The sequence below is a fragment of the Mesoplodon mirus genome (assembly GCF_964341445.2).
Source record: "Mesoplodon mirus genome assembly, chromosome: 3".
Lineage (NCBI taxonomy): Eukaryota > Metazoa > Chordata > Mammalia > Artiodactyla > Ziphiidae > Mesoplodon > Mesoplodon mirus.
The window spans coordinates 38,031,919-38,054,904 of NC_138978.1; the positions used below are offsets into that span (position 1 = coordinate 38,031,919).

The window sequence follows — 22,986 nt, forward strand, 5'->3', positions numbered from 1 at the left end:
ATGGTGACAATCAGTTTGTAGGGTGGGTGAGAGCTAGCACAATACTCTATATCCCATGCTGATGACTTATAGGAATTTTCCATGAAATGAGGTAGGACATTGATACTACTTGCCCTCTTGCTATGGTTTTGGGTGGCCACTCCCTACCTTCTTTCCTTTTTGCCCAGTGCCTTCCTCATCAACACTTTCCTCCCTCTCTGATCTCAAGCCTTTAGGAATATACCAAGTAGCTCCTCTCCTAAATAAATTTTATGTCACCTGTTCCTTCATAGGGCACTATGGCCTGACTCTCAGGCCCCTTCATCCACCAATCAAACACTGCATATTCCATGTCATCAATGCAGAAAAATGATTAAAATCTACATCTAACTAAAATGTTTTCTCTCATGAATATGGAAAAAAAATCAGAGGATTAGAGGAAACACTGGTTGATTAAGTCACTGAATATGCATTATTAAGTAAGACAGCGTAATTTGTAGTGAAGAACACAGTGTTTGAAGTCAGTCAGACAGTTTGAATCTCAACTTTTCCATTTCCTGGCTATATGAATTTAGGCAGATCACTTTAGTTCTCTGAGCCTCAGTTTCAGTAACCCTACCTTATGGGGTTGTCACAAGATTAAAGGTAAACCACACAGCACCTGTCCTATAAAAAGTAACTTTTAAAAGATACATTTTAGGGCCTCCCTGGTGGCGCAGTGGTTGAGAGTCCGCCTGCCGATGCAGGGGATACGGGTTCGTGCCCCGGTCTGGGAGGATCCCATATGCCGCGGAGCGGCTGGGCCCGTGAGCCATGGCCGCTGGGCCTGCGCGTCCGGAGCCTGTGCTCCGCAACGGGAGAGGCCACAACAGTGAGAGGCCCGCATACCGCAAAAAGAAAAAAAAAAAAAAAAGATACATTTTAAAACAGGTAATATAACTAATGCAGGAGTTGCTGAAGATTTACCTCTATACAAGCCTTGTGTAAAGTAGGGATAACTAGAAACCCAGTCTTTGAACCTATAAATGATAGAAATTAAGAATGCTTATGGCATGTGACCATCCATAACCATGGCCGGTCCAGGGGCTGCTTTCCACTGCTTGGGTGCCTTGTCCAGAGCCAGGGCCTTAGGCTTGGCCTCCTACAGGGCACATGGAACCCAGTTCCTGGTTGTCTATGGGAAGGAGCTCTTTGACAAGACCAACAAACAACACTTCTTACCCAGCCTGACCCTGTTAGGGTTGCCCCTGTGCAGAAAGCCCCTCTGGGCCGGTTGCTGCTAGCTTCTAGAACTATCTTATGCTCCACCAGCTTTTACTATCAGGCTCTGTTTGGAGACCCCAGTGCCCAGACTTTGGCCACTGCAGGAAGGAGCCTGCTACTCTTGGGCTGGCTTGCCTTGGTTCTTTGAGCTTCCTTGTGTTTAATTTCTGGGTACTTTTTTTCAGAATTGGAGCAGGGAGGACATTAAAAGAGAAAGGCAAATTTAGAAAAAGAATGCTTAGCTTAATTAATTGATTTAAGGAATCTTTGCTTTACTAAAGAAAGGAGTCTGTCTGCCAGAGGACAGGTTGAAATATTTAAAGCAAAAAATTTGTCAGAATCATTTCAAAGATTCCTTTTTAGCAATAGTATACCTTTTCTACTGAAAGTCTTATTTTATTCTACTAAATATTGTCATTTCTTAATCAGGAATTGCAAAAATCAAAGTCAGAACTTATATGCCTTTATAATGAAATTCAAAGTCTTCAAGGGGCAAAGGAAGACAGAAACCATTTTTTAATAGCGTATGACCTGCTACAAAGAGAGAATTCTGAATTAGAAACAAAGGTGAGACTAAATTATTATGCATTTAAATGTTTGATGTATGACGTATCTTTTATGAGGATAAGATAAAAGGAAACTAATTTCAGTAAAAGATATCTTGGAAATTGGAGTTTCTTTTATTATTATAGAATAAATTGCCTTAGAGTGTGGATTATAAATCAAGCTGTATTTCAGAATAAATATTCAGACTTCAGCCAGTACTTCACTCTTAGGATTAATCTATAAACTTTTTACTTTAAATAAGCTTCCCAATGGCTTAGTTTTTAAAGCACATATTATAATGTAAAAGGTGAACTCAAAAATAGAACTATCATATAATCCAGCAATTTTACTGCTGGGTATATATGCAAAAGAATTGAAAGCAGAGACTTGAACAGATATTTGTACACACATATTCATAGCAGCATTATTCACAATAGCTAAAATGTGGAAGCAACCCAAGTGTCCATCAATGAATGAATGATGAAGCAAAATGTGGTATCTACACACAATGGAATATTATTCAGCCTTTAAAAAGGTATTTCTGCAATATGTTACAGCATGGATGAACCTTGAGTACATTATGCTAAGTGAAATAAGCCAGTCACAAAAAGACAAATACTATTTGATTCCACTTATATGAGGTACTTAGAGTAGTCAAAATCATAGAGACAGAAAGTAGAATGCTGGTTGCCAGGAGCTATGTGGAGGGAAAAGTTGGGGAGTTATTTAATAGGTATAGAGTTTGTTTTACAAAATGAAAAAAGTTATGGGAGTGGATGGTGGTGATGGATGCACAACAATGTGGATGTATTTAATACCACTGAACTGCACACTTAAAAATGCTTAAGATGGTAAATGTTATGTTTTTTTATATTTTACCACAGTAAAAAATGCAAAAACAGAGGTTTACTAAAATGTCTTCAACTTTAAAGGCTTAGAATCAAAGCATCTTTCCCAATTATACTGAAAATTAGGCTTATACTTAGAATTCAGAAAATGTTTAAATGTCCCAACCCCAATTCATTCCCCAAGTATAAAATGGCACTACCAGATGAGGGTTAGTCCAACACTAAATGGAGAGATTGCCAGTAGTGTAATTTCTAGAGTCCTACCTATTAGGTTATCATCAACTCCTGGTTGAAAAATTCCCTTCCTCAGTCACTCTCTTGATGTTGATTAAAATGACAGGAAGGACTAAAGGCTTGAACACAACAGTTAAAATATACTGAGTTATATTTTAATACCACATGTGAAGTGGAGGACTAAATCAAGGCCAAATTTATCCTATATGAAATTGTTACCCTGAAGTCAGGGAGTAAGTTGCTGAGGGATTGGGACATAGATCAAATAGTATGTGACCTAAGGAGGAAAAGGTCCAGCAAATAGGGTTCGCTGCCTGGGAGGATAGATATGTAGGGCACATCCTACATCTAAGCTTTGTTTTCTAGGACCTTAGCAAGATGAGTTTTCATCACAATGTACAACTGAAGGATCTTCTCTTTCAATATATCATCAGAAAACTTAACATAGAGAATGAAATGAAGTGAGAAGAATACAGTATAAAACCAGAGATCCAGATCACTGTCCTGGTAATCTGGTTTTCTCTCCCTCTCTTTTAAAAGACTTTTTATTTTGAAATAATTTCAGACTTACAGGAAAGTTGCAAAATAGTATAAAGACTTTGCATATACTTTTACCCCTCCCAATGTTAACACGGTACCACATTTGCTTTATCAGCCTCTCTTTCTTGCATATCACACACACACACACACACACACACACACACACACTTTTCCTACCCTCAGAGAGTAGAGACATAATACTCCTTTACCCCTAAATGTTTCCATGTATGTTTGCTAAAAACAGTGACATCTTTTTATCACAGTACAAGTCTCAAAATCAGGAAATTAATATTAATATAGTACTATTATCTAATCTACAGCTTGTATTCAAATTTCACTAATTGCCCCACTCTATAGCAAAAGGACATTTTTTTTTCCTAGTCCAAGGTCCAATCCAGGACCGTACATTGCATTTCATTGTCACATCTCGAAAGCTCCTTGAATCTGCAACAGTTCCTCATTCTTTGTTGTTCGTGACTTTGCTATTTTTGAAGAGTACAAATCATTTATTTTGAAGAATGTCCCTCAATTTGGATTTTTCTCATGTTTCCTCACAATATAATTTAGGTTACATAATTTTGGCAGGAGTACTACAGAAGTGATGTTATATCCTTCTCAGTGCATTGTATCAGAAGACAAAAGGATATCCTTTTGTTCTATTTACTTTGGGTATGGTACTCTCTGCCAGATCTCTCCACTGTAAAGTTATTACTGTTCCCTTTGCAATTAATAAATATTTTGTGGAGAGGTATTTTGAGACTATACATATTTGTTTCCATCAAAATTTTACTCATTAATAGTTTCAATTTTGAAGGTTTGATTCTTTAGTTGTATTCCAGTTTCTCTTTAGAACATAGAGTGCTTTAGACTTAAAGGTAGTCTTGCTAAGAGTGGCTTAAAAAAATTGTATTTTATGTATTTACTAAAGCCCCTGTTTTATAGGCTGTGGTTTTATTTGGGCTGGAAAGGGGTGTGTTCATGTAGGGCAGCTTCCTCAGTTTACAGATACGAACACCAGACTTGGGATATTAAACAACTACCAAATTGCCTGGTGATTCTCAGCCTAAGTTCTGTCCTCCCTACTCTAGGGCCTCAAGCATAAAGTGGAACAGCCAACTGAATGCTTTATGGTACTTGAATATGGCTGATTATGAGACTGAGCTATGTAACCAGGATAAAATTTTGGTAGGGAGGAGCCTGTGGAACAGAGTTGGTCCTGTTGCACAGCATCTGTGCCATGAAAGGTCCTATGGATTTACCTTTCTTCATGATAAAGAGCAAAGCTGCCCACCTACGATATCCACCAACTTTGTCCTGTGAGAAACCAGAATACCTAGAAAGCACTTAGTGTCAAAGTCACCTTCCTCTTCAGAAACCTTCAGCAATTCTCAGTTTGCTAGAACATCACGTCTAAATTCTGTTTGGCTTTCTTTACTTCTTAAGAAACTAACATTTACTATTTTTAATGTTTAAATTTTTACAATGACTATAAAAATCAGTGATTAAGTTGCATTTTGGAATCTTTTATCCTGCTTACAAAAATAATGCAAGCTCATTAAGGAAATTCTTGTCTTTCAGGTCCCTTCATAATCTGATCCCTCTCCCTCAATCTTATTTCCTCGGCTCCTCATCTTGTAGCCTCTACTCCAGTAAGACCATCCTCCTCACTTCTGCACAAATACTCCATACTCAGTTCCACACTATACCTTTGACCATATTGATCATGCTTAAAATATGCTACAGTCTCTTCTTCCCACCTCCTAAGGTCCAGTGTAAAACCAACCTTCTCCCTGGAGAGGTTATAGTCCATATAAGATTATATGGATTTATGGGATTATAACCCATATCACACCCTGTAATTTTTCTTCAGAAAATTGAAAAGGCCTAGGAGACCAAAAGGATTCCTTTAAGTAATCTAAATTGATCTTTAGAATTAAATCCATTGTGTTCTTAGAATCAAACCTAGTAACTATAAACACTGCATTTTCAGAGAGGCTCAGAATGGGAGTCAGGCAGGTTTTTGTCTATCTTCGTGCAATACTTGGAGAGGGATTCATCTTCCATTCTTGGAACTGTCCCCCATCCACCCTTTCTACTGCCTTCTGGAGGCATTCTTTCATTTTATATGAAGATATAAAGAGCAACCTTTGAGGAAAGGAATCTGTTTGTCAAAGAACAAGACAAAACAAAAACCTGAACAAATGTGTTGCCAAACCACACAGCAGAGCAGTGATTCTCAAAGCAACCACTTGCATCAGAATTACCTGGGAGACTTATTTGAAATGCAAATTCCCATTTCCCAGCCCAGACCACTGATCTGAATCTCAGCAGTGGGGTGGCGATGTGAGGCTGCATTCTTTTAACTCCTCAGGTGATGCTCTTATTCACTAAAGTTTGAGAATCACTACGATAGTCTGGGAGCCTTTATACGTTCAAGTGTTTCCAAACAAATAGGAGCAGACTGGAAGAAATATGTTCTCTGTAATGCATAACTAATATTCTTTCTAATGTTTTCTTGCAATAGTATATTATTGCTTTTATGAATCAATGAAGTACACTCGAAACTTGAGAACAAAAATATGTGATAATAATGTAAAAGCTCTAATAGAGTATTACATCTTTTTGTTTGTTAAAAGATAGAACAAAACCCTAAACAGCACTCTGGGAAGCCAATCCCAGAGACCAAAAATACCCCCTTTTTAAAAAAAACATGGACTTACACACTCTTGTGCCTATGGTAAAAATGTATTAGATTATGTAACAACTGCAAATTGTTAAATTGGAATAAGACTTCAATTTGGATGTCAATTTATATTATTTAAGCCAATAAGTATTTAAGCATTTAATGGAATCAGTACACTTTTTTCACAGGCATGCATAAAAATATGCAAAATAGTATATTTGTCTTTTCACTTAACTTTACAGGTCTTGAAGCTTTCACAAGAATTTGAGCAATTAAATCATTTTACTGTAGGGAGAAAAACTGCAGCTGCTAATTTCATTACAACTGAAAATATCTGTAAATATCTTGTGTCTAAAGTACCAATTTTGGAAGCAGAGATTCAAAGCCCAAAGGAAGAGAGAGAGGAGCTCTGGTAAATTGAGAAAATCCCATATCACTTTAATTATTTGGGGGGTACATTTTATTTGGCTTGATTATTATAAAACTTTGACATTTATTTCCAAATGATGTGCATAGAAAAATTAGTTCTAAGAATCCCCCAGAAAGTTTGTTTTTTGGTATGTTATTACATTTTTAAACTTTTTTTCCTGCTTTTAAAGATAAATACATGCTTTTTTAGAAAATCTGGAAAGCATGGAAAATTATAAGGAGATTATAATAACCCATAATTTCCCCCAGGGACAGATGTTAATGTCCTAATTTTTCTTTCTTGTCTTTTTTCTGTGTATATACATATATATGTATTTTTTAAATAATTAAGACTATACTTTGCAGAGAGGTTTGTTTTTTGCTATTTTTATTTAACATTATGTCTGATAATTGTTTTGAGAATTTTCTTCCTTCCTTCCTTCCTTTCTTTCTTTTTCTTTCTTTCTTCCTTTTTTGTTGCTGTTGTTGTTAATCTCGCCCTCTAACTCTTGTATTTCTACTTTTCCACCAAAAGTATCTTACACAGAAACTTTTGAGACTTAGACAAATGCATTACTCTGTTTTGGCACAAATACTAATAGATGCAATCAAATTTTGTCTGGGCAAAAACCTAGAAATAGATCATCCAATGGAAGCAATAGATGTCAGTTTTTACTTATATACCATATTAAAGGATACCTTCTCAGTGAACTGAGAAAATATTGCCTAGGTGTAGCCAAATTTTTATCTTTGTAAATGTTCTAAAATAGAAGAGATTGTTTTGTCAGTTTTGGGCCCCTGAATTTTATGCCCTCTTAAAAACTGGTTTTAAGTTTAGAGTGAGCTCTAAGTCCAAGATTCGCAGTCATGAAACCTAGTTGCGAAAGTGGGAAGAGATACTGGAGAGATGGTGGAGAACAGGTGTAATAGTTGTCACAGGAGCAAAGAGCCAAGAAGCCAGGTCACAACATGTAGGTTTGTTGTATGGGGGAAAAAGTCTAGTTTTGAGCACAAGAATAGTGTTATAGGGCTTTTGAGGGAGATAGTCCTAGTAACTCTGAATGAGATGAATTGGAGAGGAAAGACAGACCAGTTAATCTGGATATTCGCCACAGATGAAGAGATAGTAGTCTAGATTAAATAAATGGCACTGGAGATGAAATGGCCAATCTGAATGCTTTTCAGAGAAAAATTTGACATTAATAATCAAAGCTGACAAAAATCCACTCAGCTGATTTGGGATAATTGGCAGAGATACTTGCCCCAGGGAGCAAGGCTGTGGCCTTAATTCATTTGGAGGTGGAGAATCTTGCCATGAAAAAAACACTGGACTAAAAGTTTTTCATTTCAATGATGTTATATAAATGTATCCATACAATAAGTAACATTTTAGGGTTGACTTTTTTTACTTAACATAATTCTCTGGAGATTCATCTAGGTTATTATGAGTATCAGTAGTTGGATAGTTTTCATTGCTGAGTAGTATTACATGGTATGGATATACCACAGGTTTTTTTAACCATTCATCCATTGAAGGATACCTGGGTTATTTCCAGTTCTGGCTATTATGAATAAAGCTGCTGTAAATATTCAAGCTTTTATGTGAACATAATTATTCATTTCTCTGGGATAAATCCCCAGGAGTGCAATTTTGGGTAACTTGGTACTTGCATATTTAATTTTAGTTAGTTGTGTTTTATTTTTTTTTAAAGAAATTGCCAAACTGTTTTCCAGAGTGACTATATCATTTTACTTTCCCACTAGCAGTATATGAGTGATCCAGTTTCTCTTATCCTCACTAGCATTTGGTGTTATGGCTTTTAATATCTTTTGCCTATTTTCTAATTGGATTTGTTTTGTAATGTTAAATTTTGAGAGTTCTTTATAAAATCTAGATACTTGTCCTTTGTCGGCTCCGTGACTTGCAAGTATTTTTCCCAGTCTATAGCTTATCTTTTCATCCTCTTAACAAGGTTTTCTCAGAGCAAAAAAAAATTTAATTTTGATGAGCTATCAATTTTTCCTTTTATGGATCATACTTTTGATGTTAAATCTAAGAATTAGTTGCTCAACCTTAAATCTTGAATATTTTCTCCTATGTTTCATAGTTTTGCATTTAAGCCTATGATCTATTTCGAGTTAATATTTGTATGCGGTATGAGACTTAGGATTCTCTTTTTTTGCCTATAGATATTCAATTGCTTTAGCATCATTTCTTGAAAAGGCTGTCTTCCATTGAATTGCTTTTGCACCTTTGACAAAAATGAGCTAGGCATTGTGAGTTTCTGCTTCTGGGTTCTCTAATTCTATTCCATTGATCTATGTGTCTATCCACTAATATCATACAATCTTGACTGCTGTAGCTGTATAATATAGTTTTGAAATTAGATAGACTGATTCCACTTTATTCTTTTTCAAAATTGTTGAGCTATCTAGTTCCTTTGCCTTTGCATATAATGTTAGAATAATCTTGTCTGTAGCTACAAAAAATCTTGCTGGAATTTTGATACGAATTGTTTTAAATCTGTATATAAATTTAGGGAGAATTGACATCTTTTCCTATGTAGAATCCTCCAATCAATGGACACAGTATGTCCTACATTTATTTAGATATTCTTTTATTTCTTTCACCAGCATATTATAGTTTTCAGCAGACAAGACCTATACATGTTTTGCTGATATACACCTAAGTATTTCATTTTTCTGAACAATTATAAATGGTATTATATTTTAAATTTCAGTGTCTATGTGTTCATTGCTAATATACAGAAATACAATTATTTATCTTGCATCCTGTGACCTTTCTGAACTTGCTTATTTGTTCTAGGCTCTTTTTTTTTTTTTAATGTTTCTTGGGATTTTCTACATAGACAATCATCAACTGGAAATCATGCGATTTCAGATTCTTTCATCTTTTCCAATCTGTATGCCTTTTACTTCCTTTTTTGTCTAATTTCACTAGCTAGAAGTTCCAGCAATATGTTGAATAAAACTAATGAATGTGAACGTCTCTGTCTTGTTTCCGATCTTAGCAGGAAGGCTTTCAGTTTTCACCATTAATACAATGTTAGCTGTTTGGTTTTTGTCAAATTGAAGAAGTTTCTCTCTATTTCTGTTTTTCTAAGGTTTTATCATAAATGAGTGTCACATTTTATCAAATGGTTTTTCAGTATCAACTGATATAGCTGATTTTCTATCTAGTTGTTCTATCAATTTTTGAGAGGGTTGTTGAAGGCTCCAGCTATATTTGTGGATTTGTCTATTTCTCCTTTCAGTTATTCAGTTTTTACTCCAAATACTTTACAGCTCTGTTGTTTGGTGCATACACATTTAGGATTGCTATGTCTTCTTGGTGAATTGACCCTTTTATCATTATATAATGTCCCTCTCTTTTTCTTTCTTTTAATTTTCTTATTTCTGAAGTCTACTTTATCAGATATTAATATAGATTCTCTTGCTTTCTTTTTATTAATATTTGTATGATATGTCTTTTTCATCCATTTTTGCCTTCAACCTGCTTATATTATTATATTTGAAATGAGTTTTTATAAATGGCATTTAGTTAGGTCTTGTTTTTTAATCCACTCTGCCAATCTCTGTCTTTTGATTGGTGTGTTTGGCCAAATTATCATTAATGTAATTATTGGTATATTAGAACTTAAGTTTGCTATTTAAAAAATATTTATTTATTTGGCTGCATCGGGTCTTAGTTGCGACATGCAGGATTGTTGTTGCAGCATGTGGGATCTTTCGTTGCGGCGCATGGGCTTCTCTCTACTTGTGGTGTGTGGACTCTAGAGCTTGTGGGCTCAATAGCCCCACAGCATATGGGATCTTAGTTCCCCAACAAGGGATTGCACGTGCATCCTCTGTATTGGAAAGTGGATTCTTAACCACTGGACCACCAGGGAAGTCCCAGTTTGCTATTTTTTCATTTTTGATTTTCTATTTGTTCTCTCTGTTATTTGCATCTGTTTTCTGTTTTATGCCTTCCTGTGGGTTATATGAACACTTTCTATTAATTCCATTTTGATTCTTCTATAATGTTTTTGAGTGTGCTTCTTTTTATAGCTTTACAGTGGTTGCTCTAGGTATTACTTTTTACACACACACACACACACACACACACACACACATACATTTTACCAGCTTGAATGAAATGTAGAAACCTTACCTCCCTTTATGTCCCTTTACCTCCCCAATTTATAATACAGTTTGTCTTAAAATTTTTCTCTACACACATTTAGAACCACATCAAACAGTACTATATTTTTGCTTCAACCATCATACAGAATTTAGGAAACTCAAAAGGAGAAGAAAAATGTATTTATACAGATTTTTACTCTTTCTCTCCTTCCTTCCTGATGTTCCAGTATGCCTCCTTTTATCATTTCCTATGTGTACAGAGAATTTCCTTTAGCCATTCTTTTAGAGTAGTTCTGCTAGTGGCAGATGCTCTTGATTTTTCTTCATCTGTGAAAATCTTGATTTCCTCTTCATTCCTGAAGAATATTTTCACTGGGTAAAGGACTCTGCATTGACAGTTCTTTTCTTTCAGCATATGAAAAATGTTATGCCGCTTCCTTCTGATTGCTGTAGTTTCTGATGAGAAGTCAGCTGTCATTTGAATTGTTTTTCCCTTTCTGTAAGGTAGTGTTTCACTCTTGTTGCTTTCAAGGTTTTTTTATTTGTTTTTAGTTTTCAGAAATTTGACTATGATGTTTTTTGGTATGGTTTTCTTTAGGTTTATCCTGTTTGGAGCTCACTCAGCTTCTTGAATCTGTATGTTTATGTCTTTTGGGAAGGTTGTAGCCATTATTTCTTCACGTACTTTTTCTGTCCTGCCTATTCTCCTGTCCTTCCAGGATCCACAACAAAAGCATTAGATCTTTTATTATAGCCCCACAGTTCCCAGAGGCACTGTTTTTTTGTTTTTGTTTTTTCCTTTTTCCCCAGTCTATTTTCTCTCTGTTTTTCAGATTGGGTAATTTCTATTCTTCTGTCTTCAGGCTCACTGATTCTTTTCTCAGTCCCCTCCATTCTGCTGTAGAGTCTATCCATTGAGTTTTTAAATTCTGGTTATTGTATTTTTCAATTCTAAAGTTTCCATTTGGTTCTTTCTTATATCTTCTATTTCTTTGCTGAGACTTTCTAGTTCTGAGACTTTCTATTTTTTTCATTTGTTTCTAATGTGTTCATAATTGCTCATTGAATTATTTTTATGATGTCTGATTTCAAATATTTGTTAAATAATTCTGTCATCATGATTTTGTCATCTAATTGTTGCCTTTTCTCATTCAAGTTGAGATTCCTGGTTCTTGGTATGAGGAGTAATTTTAGATTGAAATCTGAATATTTGGGGTATTATGTTATGAAACTCTAGGTCTTGTTTTAACCTTCTATTTAGCTGGCTTCTTGTGATACCACTCTGGCAGGGTATGTGGAGGGGGGTGCTGTCTACCCCAGATTGGGGTAGAAGTCCAGGTTCCCCATTCAGCAGCATCCATGGACACCCAAGGAAAGAGGGGCTCCTCATTACTGCTGGTCATGGTGGGAGTTCCTACTCCCCACTAGGTCTCTGCTTGGACTGCTCTGACAGTGATGGTGAAGGATGCCTTGTTACTGCTCTCTACTTGGCCTCCATGATATCATGAGCAGGGCAGCCGTAAAAGTCTTGACTCTCCACTAGGCATCCTCTGAAACTACCCCAGTAAAGAGAAAGGTATCTCCTTACTGCCAGGTGGTGGTGGAAGTCTGGACTCCCCATGTCTGGTATGGCCTGGCAGGGATGAAAGTCCCTCCTCCCCACTGGCTTCTGACACTACCCGCAGCAGGGGAGTTGTGCCTCATTTTCCTGGTGAAAGTGGAAGTATGGGCTCCCAGCTTGACCTTTGCTGACATGAGTGGGGTGGAGCCACAGTTTTTTCTATGGCATTTGGCTGGAATAAAGTGGGTAATGTCTGAAAGTTTTCTTTCTTGCTTGGTTGTCCTTTTCTTGGTCTTCTGTATAGAGTAAAAAGCCTTTTGTCTGTGCTTCTTGGTGTTGTCTAGGTTGCCAGCTTCTTCAGCTTTAAGTCTAGGATATATGAGGCTACAAGAAAACCTAGGAAACCCACAACCATGTCGTTCTTCAGGTCCTGAGTTACCTAGATGATCTGACTTCTTTCTTACTTTCAGAGTCTTCTTATGTTTGTTTTATATATAATGTCCAGAGTTTTAGTTGTACTTGGTAGGAGAAATAGGGAAAAGTATGTCTACTTTATCTTCCTGAATGCAGAAGTCAGTTTTCCCATTTAAAAAAAATAATAGGTGTATGTTTGCATTTTCCCAGTCTTCAAGTATATCTAGCTTCTATTGGGAGTAGGAAAAGGAAAAGAGTTTATGGAGGATGGAAAGAATCGTTATTTTATCAGAAATTTATTTTTAAAGCATTTTACTTTTTATCTCATGTTTTTAATCATTTAGATATATTACCTCTAAAAAACTGCTGAGTTCAAAATAAAATATTTAATTCTTTTTTATACAGTGTTAAAGGAATTTTAAAAGGGAAAAAACTCCATAGACACAATTTTTCCTGTGTTACTTTCCAGTTTTTTCTATATTTACATTTCCCATAGTATGTGTTATATTTATACACATATATATATACATATATATTATTTATTGTTCCACCATCTTACTTTAATAAGTATTTAATGTTGATGAATAGTCTTCACACCACTTTCAAGTTGGTTTATCTTTAATCCTCTTAGCCACTTTCTGTGTCTCCATTTAATCACTATTTTGAATACCATGGCTCTGAGCATTATTATACAATCAGCTTTTTTCTTCTTGTCAGTTATTTTATTTCAGTAAATTCATTGGTATGCAATTATTCAGTCAAAAGATCTGAACACTTTTATGGCTCTTCATCCGTATTGCCAAACTGCCTTCTTGAAGAATTTGAGCACCAGCTATAATATGTGAAGCATCCTGTGCTAAGCCCAACAGTACCTGAAACAAATTTAAGATTAAGGGAATAAAAATAAAATAAGCATACTTGTGTTCACTCTACTTTTCATTCATACTCTCTAACCATGAAAGGTACATTCCCTCCCCTTGGGTTCTATGGCTCACAGCCTTTTAGTTTTCCTCCTCCCTCTCTGGCTTCTGAGCCTCCTCTTCATGCCTCTTCCCTCTGCTTGTTCCTCACAAGTCTTTAGGCTTCTGTCCAGAATGATCCTCCTCCTCTTACTTTCCCACTTCTCCCTGGCTCATCTTATCTAATCCCAAGGTTTCTGCTCACATTCCTCTGTATGTGTCTTCACCCCAGGCATGTCTCCAGTCTATACCTATATTCCCCCTTCTTGGGCTACCATTCACTTGCCCATTTGCCCCAGTCAGAAATCCAAGTGTCACTCATTATTCCTTTTTCTCCCTCACCTGCCACATCCAGCAAATGACAGATCATATCAATATTGTCTTCTAAATATCTCTAGAATCCATTCCTCCTCTCCATCCCCACCATCCTATTCTAGTCACCGTTGTTTAGTACGCAGATCACAACAGTCTCTCAACTGGTTTCCCTGCCACACAGATTACAAATGATGTTTCTAAAGCACACTCTCTCTTTTGCCTCTGGGCTTTTACCTATCTTATTTATTAAGTCATCCAACAACCCACCCTCCAGTATATACACACACAAGCAAGTATGCACACATCCCTACTTTTACATTTGCCTAGCTTGTGCGTACTCATCAATCAGGCCTCAGGTTACTTACTACTAACTTAATATAATCACTTGTTAACTTATCCTTATTTTTCACTAAATTGTAAGCTCCTTAGGGACAGGGATTATGTCCTATTGTAGCCCTAGTGCCTGCCAAAGTGCCTGGTGCTTATTGAGTGATTTTTTAAAAATCCTTATAAGCTGTATCTGCCCAATGCCATACTAAAAGTTGAAAAAGTGAAAAACTCATTTAAACTGGTTGTTTGTCTATACCTGTAGACAAAAATCTATGATGGGTCATTTCCCTGAATATGAGTAAAAAAGATATGACTCATTTGTTTTCAAAGTTTATTTCCAAGAATAAGATAACCGCTCTGCTATAGAATTCAAGTTGAAAATCTTGCTCACAGCACTTTCTTTACTGGTAGATATTTTCCCTCCATATTCTGCTCGTATAATGAGCATTTTGATAGTCTTTTGTTATTATATTTGTGCTAAGTCCTGAATTAGGAGAAAGTAAGCAGAAGGAAATTCCAGAGGAGGCAGTGAAGGAGGGCACTTTTCCAAGAGAGGGACAGAAGGAGGAAGACTCACAGCAGAAACAAGATATGAAAGGTGAAGCACAGCAGTTGACCTTGAAGCCTGGGGAAGTCGTGAGGCTCAGAAAAGAGCTGAGCTGTATGAATCAGAGCCTCCTTCAGTCTCAGAGCCCTGGGGATAGCTCAGATGACAGTAGCGTCCAGGTAGGTGTTATAAACACGTGGTCTGACTGGCTTCATTTCCTCTGATCAGATGTGGATAGAGGCTTAATTTTTATATCACGATTAACGTATATTTGTTGAGCAATATCATAACCATATAGCAACCAAAATCTCAGCTAAGCCCATCAGTTGATATATTTTATTATAAAGTGTTCTTAGCCTTCTTCTAGGCTCAGCAGGAAGGAATGCTGATTGATTGTCAGTGTCTGCCCTGGGCAGGTGGGATAGAGAATGGCAGGATTTGTGCCACATTTTCTGTTCCTGGTACCTAGCCTCAATATACAAAATACATTGTTTGGCGCGGGGGGGTGGGGCGTGGGGAAGGCCACAGACTTGGAATTGTTTTAAATATGGCTATTGCTATTTACTAGAAATCTGCCTGCAGGAGAAATAAAAGGAGTGACTACACCTCAGTTCTTCTACCTCAATTTTATTGGTTCCCTCTTGTACAAATTAAGATTTCCCTACACACACTTTTCTAGGAATTATTTTGAGATCCATAGAGGGAGGCTTTGTACTCATATGTAAACCATATTCAGAAGACTGATAATATACATTTGAGAAGTGATTCAAGTGTACATTTAGAAAACAAGGAAGACTATTAGCAAAAGAAGTCAAAAATATATTTGAAAAGAGGTTTGGATAGAGTGAAAACTAGGCAAGTCATAATAAACAAGGAAAATATATACCTGAAAGGAGATTCAGATACATTTGAATGAGAAGGAAGTCACTGGATTTGTTCAGAAGACCAAAAGGAAGTATGATATCACATATTCAAAAAGAGGTTGATTTTACATATCCCAGACAATCCCTTTATTGGGCAGTGGGGCAGTGTAGGAGGCTTGGGCAGAGGCTAAACACTGTGGTCACAAAGATGATAAAATCTTTGCTTATGAGCTTAAAATAATCAGTGAACTTTTAGAATAATGAAATTTACAGTATAAGAAGTCACACCCTGGTTAATTTATTAATTTTCTCTAAGTTACCCTTTCCCGTTATTTGAAGAATTATTTCTCAGTACTTGGGGGGAGGTGAAAAACTATTAAATATATAAAAACTCTCTGGGAAATCAGGGAAAATAGCCATTTTGTGAAAGAACAAATGTATATACCACATAGCCAGTAATTTTTTTCCATAATAATGACTTTGAATTATTGAAAGAAGAGTGTTATTCTTATTCATTTATTCAACCAGTATTAATTGTTAATTGAGTATCAATTTTTTTTTTTTTTTTTTTTTTTTTTTTTTTTGGCCATGCCACACGGCATGCGAGATCTTAGCTCCCCAACCAGGGATCTTAGTCCCTTGACCAGGGATTGAACCCATGCCCCCTGCAGTGGAAGCACGGAATCCTAACCACTGGACCACCAGGGAATTCCCATTAATTGTGTATCTATGATGTGCCAGGCCCTGTGTTAAGGTACATACAGCAGTAAATGAGGTAGACGTGGGCCTCATGGGAAAAAAATAACATATTTGTGTTATTTGGATTCATATTTCCCAAAACACTCACACACACTATTTTATTTACTTCTTTAAGCAAGCAAGGAAGAAAATACATTTTAGACAGATTTTTGTCTGCAGTGTGCTGTGCAGTGATAATTTCAGAACCTCTTTCTGTGTATAGGGTTCTTTGACCTTCTGATAGCTATAGATTGTTCTACTTTTTAGTTCTTGTGTGTGTGTAGTTTTTAGTCTTCACCCCTGTTGTCAGGTTATGGTGCTAATACTTTGCTGCTTTCCATGTGTACTGTGTCTTATTAATCTCATAATGTGCAAATTTAGGTAACTATAGGCTGAGCGCAGATACCAAATTTTAAACAATGCTCATAAATGGCAAATATATAGGGAAAAAACTGTGAGAGCCTCTATTATGAGTAACTATGTGAGCTATATTGTTCATATGTGTTTTGTGACATCATTTGTGGCTGCTGATGGCCTTTGGGGGCTTAATTTCTGCTGTTCAACAGTATTCCTGGTGAGGTTGCAGTAGCTGAGTTCTAGATATTATTTTCCCACTATTCTTGAAACATATTTGAACCACCATTAATTATCTTAATTTTATAGGTTTAAAATGTAGTTTCACATTTTTTTACTATGCTCTAGGCACTATACTTAATACTCTGTGTATATTAAGCAATACAATGAAGCAGAAATATTATTGTTGCCACTTTATAGATGAAGAAACTGAGGCTTTAGAGAGGTTAAATAATTGGCCTAGAATGACACTTTGTAGTGGAACCTGGTCCGTCTCCTTTACAGCCTGACCTTTTAACAGTTTTGTCATCTGCTTCCACTTGCTGAGAAACTCAAAGAAAGCATATAATCCTCACGTCAAGCTAATTTTCTAAGGAAGGCTGGCAAGCTGGCTCCCAAAAGCCCTCCCAGGGTGTCTGTCTTAGATTATCTTGGTGAATTTATCTGTGATTTGCCCTTAGGCTTGCAGTCTCCAAAACTTTGATGTAATAGCCCCCACCCCCCAAAATAGATCTGAGTCTTGGGGATACATTTACATTAAACCAAACTTTCAAGACTATTGGGTAAAATCAGAACGTCAATTAGGTATTCTTCTGTAATAATGAATAAATATCACTTGAACATGTGTAGATGAACCGTGCATTTACCCATAGCAAGCTAACCAGGGATCTTAGATACTTGTAGCTCTTAAGACAAGCAAATTGGATCTAGATTGCCTTTCTGACTAAACCAAGACAGGAACTGAAGGGCTAACAGGACTTGGGCAATTCAGTGTGGCAATTCTGTTATAAGCAAGATAAACTAGAATAATGACATGGGCTTTTCAGGACCTCATGAACAGGAAGCACACTGGACCAGGACTCAGGAAAAAGACAGTATCTTATCTATTGAACTGGAGAAGGTTGAATTCTTTGTCTACTCAGCATGGCTGTGTGTGCCTACCTTTCAGAAAATCTAAATAAATAACTCCTCCTTTGGTCACGGGAGTTTTATTGTGCCAGAGAGACCTGGCAGGAGAGTGTGCTGTTGAGGAGTAACCGAAGGAGAATCACTGGGGAGTGAAAGGAAAGTGATGAGGAAACCTGGTAATTTAGTATCTCTTGCTAAATGTTCTCTTCCCCTTTGCCAACAGACACTATGCGCGCATGCGCACACGCAACCCACATACACGTTCACACACTGCATCTTAATATGTTGACTCGTTGAACTCCCTATTTAAAGCATGTTTTGCTCTAAAACTGCCCACGCTTCTGCTCCACTTCATTAATATGAAAAATAAGAAAGTTAATTTTCTATGCTTAATTACTTTTGTTCGCGTAACTTCTTCAATATTTTCACTCTAATATAACAGGAGTTAAACTATAAGAACATGTACAACTAGCCATACGTGTAAAAGAGGAATTGGCTGTAGTTAAGCTAACTCCAAAAGCATTTACATGTGAATAATCACATTCTGACAACTGGAACCCATGTTTTACCAACATTCTTTCAAATTGTCCATGTTCCCCTTGTAAAACGTTTGCTTTAGTATCCATCTTCTGGAGAAAAACTGAAATACCAGCAGCAAGAGGAGCTACAGCAACTTCGCCAGAATTTGCACCGGCTCCAGACTCTATGCAACTCAGCAGAAAAGGAGCTTCGATATGAGCGAGGAAAGAACTTGGACTTAAAGCAGCATAACAGCTTACTTCAGGAAGAAAGCATTAAGGTAACTCCAGTGGGTGTATCCTTCATTTAAGAGTCTCGATTGCTCAATTTACCCTGGGAATAAAGGAATCAAAATTCCTCGACTTGATAATTCATGACAGAGTCCCCAGATGGGTAGACAATATGAGCTATCTGGTAACTCCCTCCTTTAACTTCTCCCTACCGAGTAGGTACACAGCTCAATGGTTTCTCTGCTGCTTAAAGGCTGTGTGTGTTGTCAACCTGTAAATATGAAAAGGTTTAAGTTACTCAGTCTCTTGAAATCATTACCTAGACCTTTTAGCACTTAGTAAATTTCGATGACCTGAACTAAATCCCTGGTGGTACTGCCCTAGTTCTATCTCTGGATGTATTTGTCTCTAATAGATGCATTCATTATTATTGGTTGAATCAAATATCAACTGCACCAAGGCACAAATCATGAGAGGGCAAAGTTGGTCTTCCTGACATGAGTGCATCAGAAATTTGGGGGAACATCCCCCAAACATGCTTGTTTTAAAATAATCTATATAGAACTGCCATCCACAGATTCATCTAAATTTTATGAAACACAGGGGACTTCCCTGGCGGTCCAGTGGTTAAGACTTCATGCTTCCACTGCAGGGGTCATGGGTTCAATCCCTGGTCGGGGAACTAAGATCCCGCATGCCACACAGTGCAGCCAAAAAAAAGAGTAAGTTTTATGAACCACAAAAATGTTCAAACTGAACCACCATGTAAAATAGAACTTTCTCTGAATTGTGGTTCACTTCTGTAAACATATACTAGGAACCTAATATAAGCCCCTATATAAGATTCTGGAATTCAACATTCAACAAATATTTATTGAGCATCAGTCCTACACAAGGCAGACCATCTTGTCAATTCTGAGGGTTTAATGATATGCAAAACAGACACAGTTCTTATCCCCTAATGCAGGGGTCAGCAAACTTTGACCTATGGGTCAAATCCTGCCTGCCTTCCATTTTTGTAAATAAAGTTTTATTGGCACACAGCCATACCTGTTTGTTGACATATTACTGACGGCTGCTTTTGCACTACCAAAGCAGATATGAGTAGTTCTGGCAGACCATATGGCCCACAAAGGCTAAAATATTTACTATCTGGCCCTTTATATGAAAAGTTTGCCACCCCTAGTGTAGCAGGATCAATGACCTTATTCAAAAAGCAACATAAAAATGGATTAAGAAAGGTCCCTACTTTTAAGGAGCTCACAGTCTAGTAGGGGAGATATGGAGGAAAACAAATAGTCATTTATTTCAAACTTCAAAGGAAGCCCTTTTGGGAGTTCTAGGATTATTTGGATAAACTTCTTCCCTATCCTCACCCTTCATGGTTTTTTGAATTTGATCATATTCCCTCAAGCCTTTGTATTTTTTTAATTTAATTTTATTTATTTATTTATTTATTTATTTATTTATTTATTTTGCGGTACGCGGGTCTCTCACCGCTGTGGCCCCTCCCATTGTGGAGCACAGGCTCCGGATGCACAGGATCAGCGGCCATGGCTCACAGGTGCAGCCTCTCCGCGGCATGTGGGATCCTCCTGGACCAGGGCACGAACCCATGTCCCCTGTATTTTTTTTAACAAATTTATTTTATTTATTTTTATTTTGGGCTGTGTTGGGTCTTCGTTGCTGTGTGCAGGCTTTCTCTAGTTGCGGTGAGTGGGGGCTACTCTTCATTGCGGTGCACGGGCTTCTCATTGCAGTGGCTTCTCTTGTTGCAGAACACGAGCTCTAGGTGTGCAGGCTTCCATAGTTGTGGCTCACAGGCTCAGCAGTTGTGGCTTGCGGGCTCTAGAGCACAGGCTCAGTAGTTGTGGTGCACGGGCTTAGTTGCTCCGCGCCATGTGGGATCTTCCCAGACCAAGGCTCGAACCCGTGTCCCCTGCATTGGCAGGTGGATTCTTAACCACTGCGCCACTAGGGAAGCCCCAAACCTTTGTAGTTTTAAATTAAACTCCAAATCTTTCTCACATTTTAAGACAACCTTTACCTTTCCCTTCAAACACCTTTCTTAGACCCTTTTAACTGTCCACTTTGAGCGTACTCAAGAAATACTACATCTTTGTCAAGGCACAATAACCATAACAACAGATCATGACATCTTATATATGGTTGGCACCCTATAAATATTTGTTGATTAATGAACGAGTCCTTCAGGGATGGGTAAATGAGAGCTTGATAAAAAGAGAAGATATTTTTTGTTCTGTTTTAAATCTCCTTCATGGTGGGGTAAATTATTTGCCATTTCAGTAATGAGACATCATTCTTTTGGCTGGTCCCTTGGACCAGGCATTTACGCAGAGTCATATGCAATAGCCAACTACGTTATAGTGACAGTTTGTCCACTTTATCTCTTATAAAGCTCTCAACCCTGAAAGGTAAACATTTTATAGGTGAGAAAACTGTTCAGGGGACTTCCCTGGTGGTTCTAGTGGTAAAGAATCTGCCTTCCAATTCAGGGGACGCGGGTTTGATCCCAGATCAGGGAACTAAGATCCCACACACCGTGGGACAACTAAAGCCCGTGCACCACAACTGCTGAGCTCGCACCTCAACAAGAGAACCCGTGTGCCGCAAATTACAGAGCCCACGCACTCCGGTGCCTGCGCACCACAGCTAGAGAGAGAAAACCCACATGCCACAACTACAGAGAAACCCATGCGCCGCAACGAAAGATCCCGCATGCCTCACCAAAATCCTGCATGCTGCAACTAAGACCCGACACAGCCAAAAAACTAAAAAAATAAAGAAAATAAAAAAATATATATATATACATATATTAAAAACTGTTCAAGTAGCAAAGCTAACAAATTGTGGAGTCAGAATTTAAACCCAGGTCTGTTTTTGTCTTTCCTGTGTAGAGTTATCTTTCTGTATTATCCTTTCCTCAATTTAGGGTCATTTTCGAACCTCAGCTTTGCCAATTTAGAGATTACTTTTTAAAATCCACTCAGAGGGCCTCCCTGGTGGCGCAGTGGTTGAGAGTCCGCCTGCCGATGCAGGGGATACGGGTTCGTGCCCCGGTCTGGGAGGATCCCATATGCCGCGGAGCGGCTGGGCCCGTGAGCCATGGCCGCTGGGCCTGCGCGTCCGGAGCCTGTGCTCCGCAACGGGAGAGGCCACAACAGTGAGAGGCCCGCATACCGCAAAAAGAAAAAAAAAAAAAAAAAAAAAAAATCCACTCAGAGATAATCGAACTCTGGGTCTCTGGCTAATGTTAGGCGTACTTGTAAGACTGGTTAAGAAACCAGAATACTTATTCGTTGCTTTTAAACCTTTTTATTGTGAAATATAGCACTCAGGAAGTACACAAAACATAAATATACAGTTTAATGAATTGTTGCAAAGTGACTACCCCTGTAACCACCACCCAGGACAAGAAATAGCACATTGCCTGCACACCAGCAGCCCCTGCATACCTCTTTCCCACCATAATCCCATTTCCTTCCATCTTAGCAGGAACCCTAATTTAAGTAATTACTCTCTTGCTTTACTTTGTAGTTTTACCATCTGTGTATTCCACACGGTATGGTTCAGTTTTGCCTGCTTTTGAATATTTTATAAATATAATCAATCAGTATACACACCTTGTATCTGTCTTCTGATGATCTACTTTGTTTGGAAGATTGATCCATGTTGTGGTGTATAGCCATTGTTCATTCGTTTTCTTTGCAGTAGAGTATTCCACTGTAAGGAAATGCCATAATTTATTTATTATTTCTATGATTTATGGCCATGTTGCCTGTTTCCACGTTGGGTATATCAAGAAGAATGCTATAGGCTTGCAGAGCTTCAGGCTGAGAGCGGTTCTGCCACCACCAATACTGAGACACTGTACTGAATCCTCTTCCTGGTGCTTAAATGCCCCGATCTGAAGCTTAAGAAGCCACCCTAGAGGCACATGTCATTGGCCAGAACAGCGTTTGCTCCAGTGTTGTCATCTTATTTCATCATTACCAGCATTACCAAAATGCTGAGCACTGTCTGTAAGACCAATGATCATAGATCTCAGAGGCCTTTAGCTTTCTTGACCTATGGAGTAGGTGGATAATATATTATGAAACCTATACGCCCTTTCTATTTATAATAAGTTTAAGTTTCATAATCCTGAACCAATCCAATGCACCAAATATTCCAACACTCAGTTTCTTCTTTTCTTTAGTTTCTTTGTTTCTTCTATTCATTATAAAATCCAAATAGAAACCGGTGGGACAGGAGATCAGTGGAAGAAGGGGGATTAACAGGATGATTTTAATCTGGCAAAGGCCACATCATTCAAGGCCAGGCAAGCTGGTGGGATATGTTCTCAGAATGTTGGGGAAGC

General features: G+C 37.7%; 1 protein-coding gene across 1 annotated transcript in view; it reads left to right on the forward strand.

Moving 5' to 3' along the window:
* Window positions 1-22,986, forward strand: part of CCDC30 (coiled-coil domain containing 30) — a 129,640-nt gene that overhangs the window by 56,203 nt on the left and 50,451 nt on the right. The window contains exons 8-11 of the mRNA XM_082614037.1: window positions 1,672-1,809; window positions 6,336-6,505; window positions 14,709-14,952; window positions 18,476-18,655. Of these exons, the coding sequence (XP_082470163.1) occupies window positions 1,672-1,809; window positions 6,336-6,505; window positions 14,709-14,952; window positions 18,476-18,655 (732 nt within the window). The remainder of the gene's footprint in view (window positions 1-1,671; window positions 1,810-6,335; window positions 6,506-14,708; window positions 14,953-18,475; window positions 18,656-22,986) is intronic.